Source organism: Teleopsis dalmanni, chromosome 1 (assembly GCF_002237135.1).
Source record: "Teleopsis dalmanni isolate 2A chromosome 1, ASM223713v2, whole genome shotgun sequence".
Taxonomy (NCBI): Eukaryota; Metazoa; Arthropoda; class Insecta; order Diptera; family Diopsidae; genus Teleopsis; species Teleopsis dalmanni.
This window is the reverse complement of record NC_051846.1, coordinates 223,043,096-223,055,712: the sequence shown is the minus strand read 5'-3', so window position 1 is coordinate 223,055,712 and position 12,617 is coordinate 223,043,096. Positions and strand designations below refer to the sequence as shown.

At 40.0% G+C, this 12,617-nt stretch overlaps 2 protein-coding genes across 2 annotated transcripts; both read right to left on the bottom strand.

Moving 5' to 3' along the window:
- LOC119672347 lies at positions 1 to 4,590 on the bottom strand (the record flags this gene model as incomplete). Its single annotated transcript, XM_038083370.1, is given in 1 exon segment — positions 1 to 4,590. A coding segment is annotated over 1 exon segment (1,335 nt). The 5' UTR covers positions 3,943 to 4,590.
- A 145-nt stretch (positions 4,591 to 4,735) lies between these two features.
- Positions 4,736 to 10,847, bottom strand: LOC119667473. Its single transcript, XM_038076766.1, has 4 exons — positions 10,508 to 10,847; positions 9,155 to 10,417; positions 5,686 to 9,079; positions 4,736 to 4,778 (listed from the first exon to the last, which is right to left on the bottom strand). The coding sequence occupies exons 1-4, from the start codon at positions 10,845 to 10,847 to the stop codon at positions 4,736 to 4,738; spliced, it is 5,040 nt and encodes a 1,679-aa protein (XP_037932694.1).
- Between the last annotated feature and the right edge of the window lie 1,770 nt (positions 10,848 to 12,617).

Here is a 12,617-nt window from a genome sequence, read left to right as displayed (position 1 = left end):
ATTTCTCTGAGGATGGAATCTTGCATCCATCCACAACTGCTTCCAATTCCTAGTTCTCTTATACGTAAAGCTGCCCCAGCTACCTCGCCTTTCGCCGCGATGTCGATAGGTAAGATATTGAAGATAACATTCAGGGCAAGTGACGGCGTTGATTTTAACGCTCCGCTTAATGTCATCAGTGCAGTCCTTTGAACCTTTTCCAATTTCTTGCATAGTGTTGACCTATTCAGAGTATTTCTCCAAAATAACACTCCATACAAGAGAATTGGTTTTACCACCACATTATATATCCATAAAATGGACTTCGGTGAGAGTCCCCATCTTTTGCCTATAGCGCCTCTACAACAGTAAAAGGCAACCATAGCTTTTTGGGTACGTGCAACAACATTTGGTCCCCAATTCAGTTTTCTGTCAATTATAAGACCTAAATATTTGGCTTTATCATTCAGAGTCAGAGTTTGACCTCCTAGGATAGGTAGTGTGAATTCCGGAATTTTATATTTCCTAGAAAAGAGCACTAGTTCTGTTTTGGTTGGATTTATTGATAATCCGCTACAATGGGCCCATTGGGATACTTTATTTAGATTACCCTGCATTACCTCACTAATTGTACTCAGAAATTTTCCCCTTGCAATCAAGGAAAGATCATCCGCGTACGCGACCACCTGACAACCTACGCTATCTAGATCAACAAGAAGATCATTAACTGCAGTTAGCCATAAGAGGGGGGAAAGTACTCCTCCTTGTGGAGTCCCCCTATTAACTTTCTTAGTTACTAGCGTTCCCCCCCATTGCGCTACGATTGTCCTATCAACCAGCAGTTGGGTAATGACTTCGATTACTCTATTGTCAATTCCTAGTTTTCTTAATGAGTTGACGATTACTTGAGGAAGGATGTTGTTGAAAGCCCCTTCCACATCAAGAAAGGCACAAAGGGCGTATTCTTTATGCTGTATTGAGTTTTCAATCATCCCAGTTAGAGATGATAATGCGGTCTCTACAGACCTTCCTTTACAGTACGCATGTTGTGATTTTGAAAGCCTTTCATCTGGTATCTCTTTCCTAATGAAATGCTCCAGAAGCCTTTCTAAAGTTTTTAAGAGGAAAGAGGATAGACTAATCGGTCTAAAATCTTTAGGCGTAATATGGGAGCTTTTGCCAGCTTTAGGAATAAAAACGACCTTTGTCAATTTCCATTTCTCTGGTATATGCCCCAAGGTAAGACAACCTTTAAAGATTGGTGTGAGCCAATTGCAAGAGATGTCCCTTGCTTCATGAAGTTGGGCTGGTATAATTCCATCCAGGCCCGGTGATTTGTATGGTAGAAAGCTATCTATAGCCCACTTAATTTTCCTTCTGGTGACAATATTATTCACCACAGATGAGTCACATGTAGACCCCTGGTTTATTCCAAGGTTATTTGGTATGTCACTATCTGGGAAATGTATATTCAGTAACAATGCCGCCGATTCTTCGCTGCTATGTGTCCACCCATTGACCTCGTCTTTTAAGTAGACTAGATTAGAGGGTTTCTTCGAGAGAATGCGCCTAAACCTTGCTGTTCCTTGACAACCCTCCACGCTTTCACAGAAGGCTTTCCAGGAGCGTGTTTTGGCTCTTTTTATTTCATTTTTATATATTTTTAGACTGACTTTGTAGATGTCCCAGTCAGTGTTAAGATTACTTCTCTTGGCCTTGTTAAACAAGTTTCTGCTTGATTTCCTAAGATCTCTTATTTCCTCGGACCACCACAATGGCTTTTTCTTTCCCCTCTGTGATTTTAGTGGGCAAGAACGGTCCAAGGCTATGTTGCAAGCTTTTGTGAAGGTTTCCACAACGTTATCTAGCGATTGAGGAGTCTCTACTTCTTCAATAGGATATAGAGGAAGTAGATTTAGTAAATTGGTTCGATATCTACTCCAGTTGGTATTACGGTAATTCCGATAAGGTTTCTCAACTGGACATTGTAGATTTATATAGAATTGAATATAACGATGGTCAGAGAATGAGTGTTCATCAAGAACTCTCCAATCTTTAATCTCAAGATCTGTGTTTTCAATAGTTAACGTAATATCTAAAACTTCTTTTCTACCTGCAATAATAAAAGTAGGTTCCACTCCTGTATTGCATATATGAAGATTATAATCTAGAATAAAATCGAATAACGACTCACCTCTTTCATTTATGTCCGAGCTACCCCAGATTGTGTGATGAGCATTTGCATCGGCTCCAATCACAACACCAGTCATTCTTTCTGCTGCTGTTATCACGAGCTGCTTAAGTATTTCCGGTGGTGGATTTCCTATATGGTCATGGGCCATGTATGATGACACCACCCATACGGTTTTGCCGTCGATTTCCAAACTCACTGCAGTCTGGTCGTCATCACTAAAATTATTCAAAAGGAAACAATTAATGTACTTTTTCACTAACACACATGATCTAGGTCTACCTGAGTCTGTGTTGCTGATAAGTTTATAGTCATTTGTTCCGATTCCACAGATCCGGTTTTCCAGTATCCATGGTTCCTGAATCAGAACAATATCGGCTCCACCCTGTGCAAGGTGGATTAGAAGGTTTGCTGAAGCAGCTTTAGAGTGGTGGAGATTAATTTGAAGCACCTTCATCAGGTACCTGAACCTCTACCACCGTTTTATCGGCTTCGTCATCCGAATCCAGGAGCCCACTCTCATCGAATAGGTTGCCCAGACTGGTCACCGACCCCGCATCCGATTTGTCTTCAGACACCAGAGAGAGCGAGTCCACCTCCATTTGATCTGGCAGGTCTTCACTCTGTGTTTCCTCACAACTCTGCTGTCTTAGCATTGGTTCTTTAGCTGGTTCCTCCAGCAAGGGCTGAGCAGACGTAATCTTCTCCGGTTCTTCCGTGGCATCGGTACGATAGACCTTGAGATTTAGTTTCTCAAAGCCATAGGAGATTACGTACTTAGCTTCGGTGAGCGGTTTCAATGACTCCGCATTTAATACAAGGACAGCTTGTCTGGTCGGTCCAACAGGCTCCTCTAATTTTACCACCTTCCAATTTCCAGTTGGAAGGTTGGGGTTACAGATCCTGATTATTTTCAGAATTTGCTCCGGGTCAGTTTGTTTAGTTGGAATCCAAACCCTGGCCCTAGGACGAGATGGTATATCCTTCTTGTCTACCGCTTCAAGTCTGGCTCCAGGCCAGATCTCTCCTACTTTAGAGACAGCTGCCTTGTACAAGGCAACCGATCTCGCATCCTTGCAAGCTACCAATTTCACTTGTCCTTGGTGCCAACCCGCGTCTTCGCAGGAGGGAGCAGGTCCTGGGTTTTCTTCCAAAACTTGGAGGAAGATGTCTGCCAGCGCGGCCGACACCCATTTCCATTTGTCTTTGGGGATTCTCCCCTCCTCGGCACTCCTATCCAGGACACCTATAATGAGATTGTCCTTCGCAACCTCACTGTACGGTCGTACCAGTACATTGTAACCTCTTGGTTTTTTTGTAAGAGGGGGTTCTTCCTCCTGAGACCTTTGTCTTTTAGACACTTGGTCCGGTTTGGAAGCCTCTTTATTGCTTGATTTGGCCAAGATGCTTTTGGCCCATTCAAGGGATGAGGCCTGTTGCTGACTGATTTTATCGGCCGGGATCTCACCTACGCGCTGCAGAATTCGTGTAGCCATACGGCGGTCGTTATGGGCCTTTTTAGAGGGTGGAATTCTCCTTGTGGATTTGGTTTCTGACTTGTCACTGCTTTTGGCCGTGACAGAAGAGGCAACATACCGACTGGTAGATGCAGTATTTCTGCTTCCAGAAGGTATTTGCGACGAGATTTTAAGTTCATTGGAAGTGGAGTTGGAGGTACCACTCGAGGTTTGCAGTCTTCTGCTTGGGGTTGCTACTGGTCTTCCAGTAGCAGAAAGTTTTGTTTGTTTTTTATTAAGATTTAAATTTTCCATATTGATGGGTCCCAACTCAGGTCCGCTATCTCCACCCGACGTGTAGTTATCTTTTAAAAAGCCCCATGGGTCCCTTTGAATCAGTGAGGTCCATGTGAAGGTTGATGTATAGCCTTATGAGCATATACATTCAGAGCCAGGCAGATATTAAGAGGGAGCTTCGCTCAACCTCACCTACACCACCAACTAAACGGCGACGGATATTGAGCGCTTCCTGAGGTCAGCCACGATTTTAACGGGACGGAGGCAGCCTCAGCATTAGCCTGAAAGCCATTTCTGCAGAGTTTCACCTCTACATACTGAGGTAACAGAATACTGAGACTGTCAGCCCAGGGTTCAGACAATTTATAATTCAGACAATTCAAAGTCATACAATCAGTGTCAGTATAGCCAAGGTTGTTGCCGTTGAAGCCATATTGGCCGTAAAGGCCGTTGGACAGAATTTTTGCTCCGCAGTAGCCAATCCGACAAGGGAAGCCCTTAAGGACCTGAAGAATCCGTCGGTATAGCCTAGTGCATCATTACCTCTGTTGTCCCCAGAGACCTCACGCCGATGAATCAGAGCAAACTCCAATTCTTAGCTAGAACAGTCTGCAATCAGAACTCTCTATTACCAGTCGACACCCACGGGGAGGGTTAGGCAGAGGATTTATGTCAACCTAATTACTACTAAATTTAATATAATCATCTTCACATATTTACTAAATTTCATATAATCATATAAAATAAAAGTATTTATAAATAAAAGTATATTAATGCTTTTTATTGCTGTTATATTCTCAGTTTCCTGACATTATATATAACGATTCTCTTCTGGTCCGTTTGTATATATCTTCCTACATATACATTTCTCAGTTATAATTCTTAATATACATATTTGCTTGAAGTTAAGTATATATACGATTATTGTATCTTATATATATAATATTGTTGAATTTAGTTTAATATAATATTTTTGATTTGTGTGAAGTTGAGATTTTAGTATCTTAGTTGCTTTGTCTCTAATAAAATTACTTAAGTGTTCATAAGAATGGATATTAAAATTATTAAAAAAAATATATTTACACGAAATGAAAGCTCGCAGTGTAGGCATTATAATTTCTGCCCACTGAATAGATAAATAAAGGCTGTTGATTGGCTGTTGGTAACCCGGTTGTGATACAGGTATTTAAAAAAGCAATAATATACTTTTATTTATAAATACTGTAAATTATAAGCGTTTTTATAATTGGGTTTTATGATCTTTATTTCAATTTCTTTAACACAATGTAAATTATAAACGTTTTTATAATTGGGTTTTGATTTCATTTAGTTTATACAATTGAACTTATACAATTTCGGTTATTGATTGTTTAATCACTTTTTTATGTGCACCCGTGTGTTGACACGTTCGCGATCGAAAAACAAGAGACAGAATCAAACCAACGGAGTTTACTTGCAGCCCAAAAAATATAACAAAAAAATTGCTCATCTCGAGCGCAAAAACAAAAGGCAATAAAAACAAGACTTAGAACCGTTGGTTTGATTACATCTTATACAGGGTTAGTTAGATAAATTAATTAACCATATATTAACCATATAAAATATTATATATGAATTATATAATATATTAATTATAATAATTTAATTATACAATATATGATTTAAAATAGATTAAAATATAATATATAAATCATATAACACATCAAATAATAATTCTACAGAATCCTACAATATTAACAATTTGACTTTAACCGCTCTAACATCCCGCCCCCCTTGAAAGGATTTTCAATTGGTAATAGTGCGAGTTTGTGGATTGGACGGCGTATTACTCCTTTTGGGGTTTGCACATCAACAACACGAACCAAATTATCTGGACCCCTGATGCAATGCACGATTCGGCCCATCAACCAGCGTTGTGGAGGCATATTGTCTTCATGGATTAAAACCAGAGCCCCCTCGGTGATGTTAGATTGTTCTTCTGTCCATTTGGTGCGTATCTGCAGCTCATTCAGATAGTCTCTAGACCATCTGCGCCAGAAGTGATGTTTGACTGCGGTTATACGAGACCATTTATCAATTAATGAAGTAGCTTCATACTGAGGACTTGGTTCAGATAAAGTTTTGAGCGGCCCACCGATAAGAAAATGTGCTGGCGTTAGCGCTTCATAATCGCTCGGGTCACAAGAATGAGGTGTGATTGGTCGCGAATTTAAGATAGCTTCGATTTCAATCAGTGCTGTTCCAAGCTCCTCAAAGGTGAATCGAGTATTTGATAATGTTCGATACAGATGGCCTTTCGCGCTTTTTACAGCCGCTTCCCATAGACCTCCAAAGTGAGGTGCTCGGGGCGGTATAAAATTGAAATTTATGAATTGGTTGCTGCAAAAGGTCTGCAGCATCACTTGATTAGACTTCTCGAAAAACATTCTTTTTAACTCTGCTAGTTTGTTGTTAGCCCCAACGAAGTTCGTGGCGTTGTCGCAATAGATGTCTGATGGTAACCCTCGTCTACCGATTAACCTTTTCAGTGCTGCAATAAATGCCTCCGTAGATAAGTCTGACACGGCTTCTAGATGAGCTGCCTTTGTAGACAAACAAACGAACACGGCTATATAGGTCTTATATGGAACCCGTCCCCGAATTCGGAGATACGTTAATATCGGACCGCAAAAATTTACCGCAGTACGCGCGAATGGACGGCTTGGAGTGAGGCGTTCGATTGGGAGATTACCCATCATTTGATTAAGTAGTTTGGGTTTATAACGCACGCAGTGAATACACGAGTGCACGACTCGGCGTGCAATTTCTCGAATATTAATTATCCAGAAGTTTAGTCGAGTAAGGGCAATTAGTGCTTTTGCGCCTGCATGATAGTTGCACAAGTGTATATGCCGAACATAAAGTTCCACAAAATAACAGCCCTTCGGCAACAAAATAGGGTGACGTTGGCCTACTGAGATGTCACTCAGCTCGAGGCGACCTCCCACCTTTAGTAATTGATAACCGAATACATTGTCCAGGAAGGGATTTAGATGCTTTAATGTACCTTCGGCTGGGTTCCCTCGTTGTAGGCGTTGTATATCAATTTCGAAGAATTGCTGTTGGATGACCCAAATAATACAGTGCAATGCCTTTTGTAGCTGAATAGGTTGGAGGGTACATTCTCCGTTCTTCAATTTATTCTTGGTTACATGATAAAAACGCTGTACCTGCGCTATTACTCGTAGCATCTTAGTGTATGAACTATATCTTGACAATACCTGTAATACGTAGTTGTCTTCATTTGTGTTAACGAATACAACCTTTCGCGTCTCTTTATTGACTTCTTCCATATCCAGGTTGTGACATTTCAAATGCGGCCAGTATTTATCAGCGAGTAACAAAAATTCCGGCCCCGTAAACCAACAAGACTCTGATAATTGGCGGATGTTACAGCCGCGCGACACAACATCTGCCGGGTTGGATTGGGTAGGAACGTGTCTCCATTGCCCATTTGCGGTAATATCTTGAATTTCCGCTACTCGATTGCCAACGAATGCAGACAGGGTTGATGAGTGCTGCTTCAACCAATGTAATACAATCTGTGAATCAGTCCAAAAAAACGTTTCACCCTTAAATTGCGCAAATATTGGTTGGACCTTCTGATACAGTTTGGCAAGAAGTAAGGCACCACAGAGTTCTAGTTTAGGTAGCGACTTCCGCTTTATAGGTGCCACACGGGATTTTGCAGTGAATAGCCTGACCGTCACCTTACCTGATGTGTTTTGTGATCGGAGAAATATACAGCAACCATATGCGCGTATTGAAGCGTCACAGAAACCGTGTGCATCAACCTGTTGATAGTTTATGGATAGGCAGTACCTCGGCACCTTAACCGATGAAAGCGTTGTAAGATCTTGAATAAATGTTTTCCAAGCTGAGTGAAGATTTTGAGGGACTGACTCGTCCCAGTCCACACGCAAAAGCCACAATTCTTGCATCATAATTTTGGCTACGAGTATGATCGGTGCTAGTAATCCAAGCGGGTCGAATAATGAAGACGCAAGGGATAAGATGGTGCGTTTTGTTACAATATGACCTGGTTGTGCATTAAACGAAAATAGGAAAACATCTTGCATTTGGTGCCACTTGATGCCTAGAGCGCTGGTGACTGTATCTGTATCAAGATTCAAACTCTTTGTTGTAGTATCGCTGATGAAGTCATGATGGTTTGAATGCCATTTGTCAAGATCGAAGCAACCCTTCTGTAGAATGGCCGTTAACTGATGTCTGATATTGGTGAGTTGATCAATGGAATCTGCTCCACCTAAGAAGTCGTCGACAAAGAACGCTGATTTAATGAGTGCAGCGCCTATTGGGTATTGTGTTTCAAATTTGTCCGCCAAATACTGCAAACTCCTGGTTGCTAGGAAAGGTGCTGATGCAGTACCATAAGTGACTGTATTCAACTCGTAAGTACTAACAGGATCGGACTCCGTATCTCGCCAAAAAATATATTGGAATTTTCGATCTGGTTCATCTATCAGTATCTGTCGGTACATCTTAACAATGTCAGCCGTCAAGGCATATCGGTGCAAACGAAATTGAAGTAGCAACAAATATAACTCCGACTGAATTGTCGGGCCGACCAGTAGAATATCATTTAATGAACGTTGCGAAGTTGTTGGACATGACGCATCAAAAACCACCCTCAGCTTGGTCGAAGTGCTCGACGGTTTTAAAACACAATGATGAGGGATATAATAATGAGGTTCGTTAGTTTTCGGAGTCTCAACACGCGTCATGTGTCCGAGCTCTCGATATTGTTTCATGAATTCTTGATAGTCTTGCTTCAGTGCACGATTAGATGACAATCGCCGTTCTACAGAATAAAAACGGCGCAAGGCGATATTGTGTGTCAAACCAAGACAATCTGGTGAATCTTTGAATGGTAACCGAACGACAATTCTTCCCATCGCATTTTGGTGAACCGTTTCACGATATAATGACTCACACGCAACATGTGCTGGTGACCATGATTTTGAAGCCGATTGCACTTCCTCTATCTTCCACATCATTTCTAATTGATCGGAGACTGTATCTTCAACTGATAATAGGCATTTTGCTGCTGGTGATGCAAATGGCTGACCCTTGTACTTGCCAGATACAATCCATCCTAATAGTGTTTTTTGAAGTACTGGAAGATTTTCACCTAGTTTGATTTGACCGACAGACAAAATATCAAAGAAACTTTCAGCTCCAAGCAAAAGATCAACGCGCTTGGATTTAAAGAATTGCTCATCGGCGAGAGGTGTATTTGGTGGAACCTTCCACGACGATATATCGATTTCAGAACTTGGTTGATATGCGATGTGATTCGTAATACCAAAGTTTAAAGCAAGTTCAAAATTTGAATGACGAGATTTGATTGATGTGAGCGTCTGATACTTAATGTTGGTCAACGAACTACCAATACTGGAAACATGCAACCGATGTTTATGTTTTGCTAAACTAAGCTTCTTTGAAAACTCCTCCGTTATGAAGTTGACCTGAGAGCATGAATCAAGTAAGGCTCTACCCACTTGATAACTTCCCGATGAATCCTTCACTAAAACCAATGCAGTGGCAAGAATTATTTGCTCGGCCGATGACATATTAAGATGGGAATGGCTGGCAACGTTGTCGTTGGGCATAGCAGCGTGTTCTGTGCGTCGTGATGATCCCGCGCTCTTAATATTCGTTGGCAATTGCGAATGATGCAAGAGAGTGTGATGTGGCTTTGCGCAAACCTTACATTTAAACGTTGATGTACAATTAACCACATGATGGCGTGGCGATAAGCAGTTTATGCAGAGTTTTAGGCTCTTCACCTTTTCAAACCTTTGAACCACCTCCAGTGCCTTAAAACGATGACAATTCTGTATTAGGTGTTCATTGCTAGAACAAAATGAGCAAGAATTGCTAGATGTAGATGCAACAAATGCGTATTGTTTTGAGCGTCTGTTAGTCTTGGAGTTAAGACTATTAGGTTTACGTTGTGATGATGACTGATTGCCGTTTCCACTGTCAAGTGATTCGAGAAACTGGCAGTGTCTATCCAACAATTTTGAGCAATCTTCCCAACTGGGTAATGTGTCAAAGTTACGCGATTCATTCCATTTCCTACGTGTAATTGCGTCCGTTTTTTGCATGATTAGCGAGATAAGTAGAGCCTCACATATTTGTTTCTCTGTACCTAGCGAACAGAGTGAACCATACAAAGCGGATGCATTGTTTACCAGACTACGGAGTTGTTGGCTTGACTGACCCGATACTGCTGGTAGATCAAATAGTGTCGCGATATTTTCGGCGAAGATTAGGCTATTATTGTCATAGCGCGATTTAAGCCTATCCAGAGCCTTTGGATAGTTTTCATTCGAAATAGGAAATGCCTGTACTGTCTCTAGAGCTTGACCAGTAAGGCAGTTCAGTAAGTGATTAAATTTTTCAATATTTGTGAGGTATATTTCGCGATCTATGATTTGGAGAAACGAATTAATAAAATTGTTATAATCCGAGTACTTACCACTGAATGTAGGTAATTTTAACAGTGGTAATTTTTTACTTGAGGTGGGCATCATTGCTGTTACGTCTAGCACTGATGCATTGTGGGCCTCTTCCTGCAGTTGAGACATGATTAATATTTTGGTGGAAACGTATAGGTCTTCTAATTCATCTCTAGCTGAGTCAGTTGCATCTAATTTCTCGATCAACGTCTGAAAAGCTAAGATTTGTTTAAAATATGATTCTAAAATACCTAGTCGACATTTCAGTTCTGGTTGTGAGAGCGAATTACTCTTTCCTTTGACGAACGCCTTGATTCTTGAAATACTCGCTTTCGTCGAGGCTCGCTGTTGTTTTAGTTCTGACAGTTCTGCCGTAGTGGTTGGCTCTGCCGTTGCCATTGAAACAGTTGTAGATACTTGAGAACAGCAAAGGATTTGACGAAGTCGAAAAGTCACAATAGCAACAGTGAGCTTTCCGAAATTGAACTGCTCTTACGGTGGTTGTTGTCAGACGCGACGTTGACGAACCCGCACACTTACTGATTGGAAGCAAATATTAACCAGTAATCAACAAGTAAGTTAACTTGTTGTTGTTGTTGTAATTGTTCAGCGTGACCTTGATGCGGACACGAGGTTCTATTTGGCGCTTAGCAGAACCTAAGCCGAGAACCATAGAATGCACAATAGTACACACGTACGATAGTATATAGTATATATGTACAGATGTACGATATTATTAAAGTTAGCACACTTTAGATATATAACCGTTTAGGAGCAATACTCACACGAGCACATTATGGTTACAAATTAACCAAATACAATAAAAGCGAAAGTATGTACAATCAACAAGTAAAGATAGCTTGTTGTTGTTATTTTAACTGTCGAGCACGACCTTGATGCGGACACGAGATTCTATTTTGAGGTTAGCGGACCTAAACCGAGAACCACCAATTGCACAAGAGTATATACGTACGATAGTACATATGTAATATATATATAGATGTACGATATATTATAATGGTTAGCACACGTTAGCTATATAGCTGGTTAGAAAAAGTATTCACACGCGCACATTAATGGTTACAATTATCCAAAAACAATAAAAGCGAAAGTATGTACAATCAACAAGTAAAGATAGCTTGTTGTTGTTATTTTAAATGTCGAGCACGACCTTGATGCGGACACGAGGTTCTGATTTGAGGTTAGCGGACCTAAACCGAGAACCACCAATTGCACAAGAGTATATACGTACGATAGTACATAGGTAATATATATATAGATGTACGATATATTATAATGGTTAGCACGCGTTAGCTATATAACTGGTTAGAAGAAATATTCACACGCGCACTTTAATGGTTACAAATTAACCAAAAACAATAACAGCGAAAGTATGTACAATCAACAAGTAAAGGTATCTTGTTGTTGTAATGTCGAGCGCGATCTTGATGCGGACACGAGGTTCTGGTTTGAGGTTAGCGGACCTAAACCGAGAACCACCAATTGCACAATAGTATATACGTTCGACAGTCCACAGAATAGCCGTGTGGAAGAAATGCACACACGCGTACACTAATGATTACAAACTTAATAAAAAAAAATGATTACCACACGTGGGTAATATTTAGATTTTTTAACAAATTGGAGATTAATAACCACTATTAAAATTGCAAAAAGTCCTGTCACGGTCGCCAATGTAAATTATAAGCGTTTTTATAATTGGGTTTTGTGATCTTCATTTAATTTATACAATTGAATTTATACAATTTCGGTTATTGATTGTTTAATCACTTTTTTATGTGTACCCGTGTGTTGACACGTTCGCGATCGAAAAACAAGAGACAGAATCAAACCAACGGAGTTTACTTGCAGCCCAAAAAATATAACAAAAAATTGCTCATCTCGAGCGCAAAAACAAAAGGCAATAAAAACAAGACTTAGAACCGTTGGTTTGATTACATCTTATACAGGGTTAGTTAGATAAATTAATTAATCATATATTAACCATATAAATATTATATATGAATTATATAATATATTAATTATAATAATTTAATTATACAATATGTGATTTACAATAGATTAAAATATAATAAAATATAATATATAAATCATATAACACATCAATTATAATAATTCTACAGAATCCTACAATATTAACAATTTGAC

Bases quoted from the DNA above. Each gene is read 5' to 3' on its own strand.
- LOC119667473 (XM_038076766.1), bottom strand. From the start codon at position 10,847: ATGGCAACGGCAGAGCCAACCACTACGGCAGAACTGTCAGAACTAAAA. The intron at 10,418-10,507 runs GTAAAAAATTAC...TCCAAATCATAG, and splicing joins AGCAATGATGCCCACCTCAA to ATCGCGAAATATACCTCACA. The intron at 4,779-5,685 runs GTTAGAGCGGTT...ATGTATATGTAG, and splicing joins CCTTTCAAGGGGGGCGGGAT to GAAGATATATACAAACGGAC.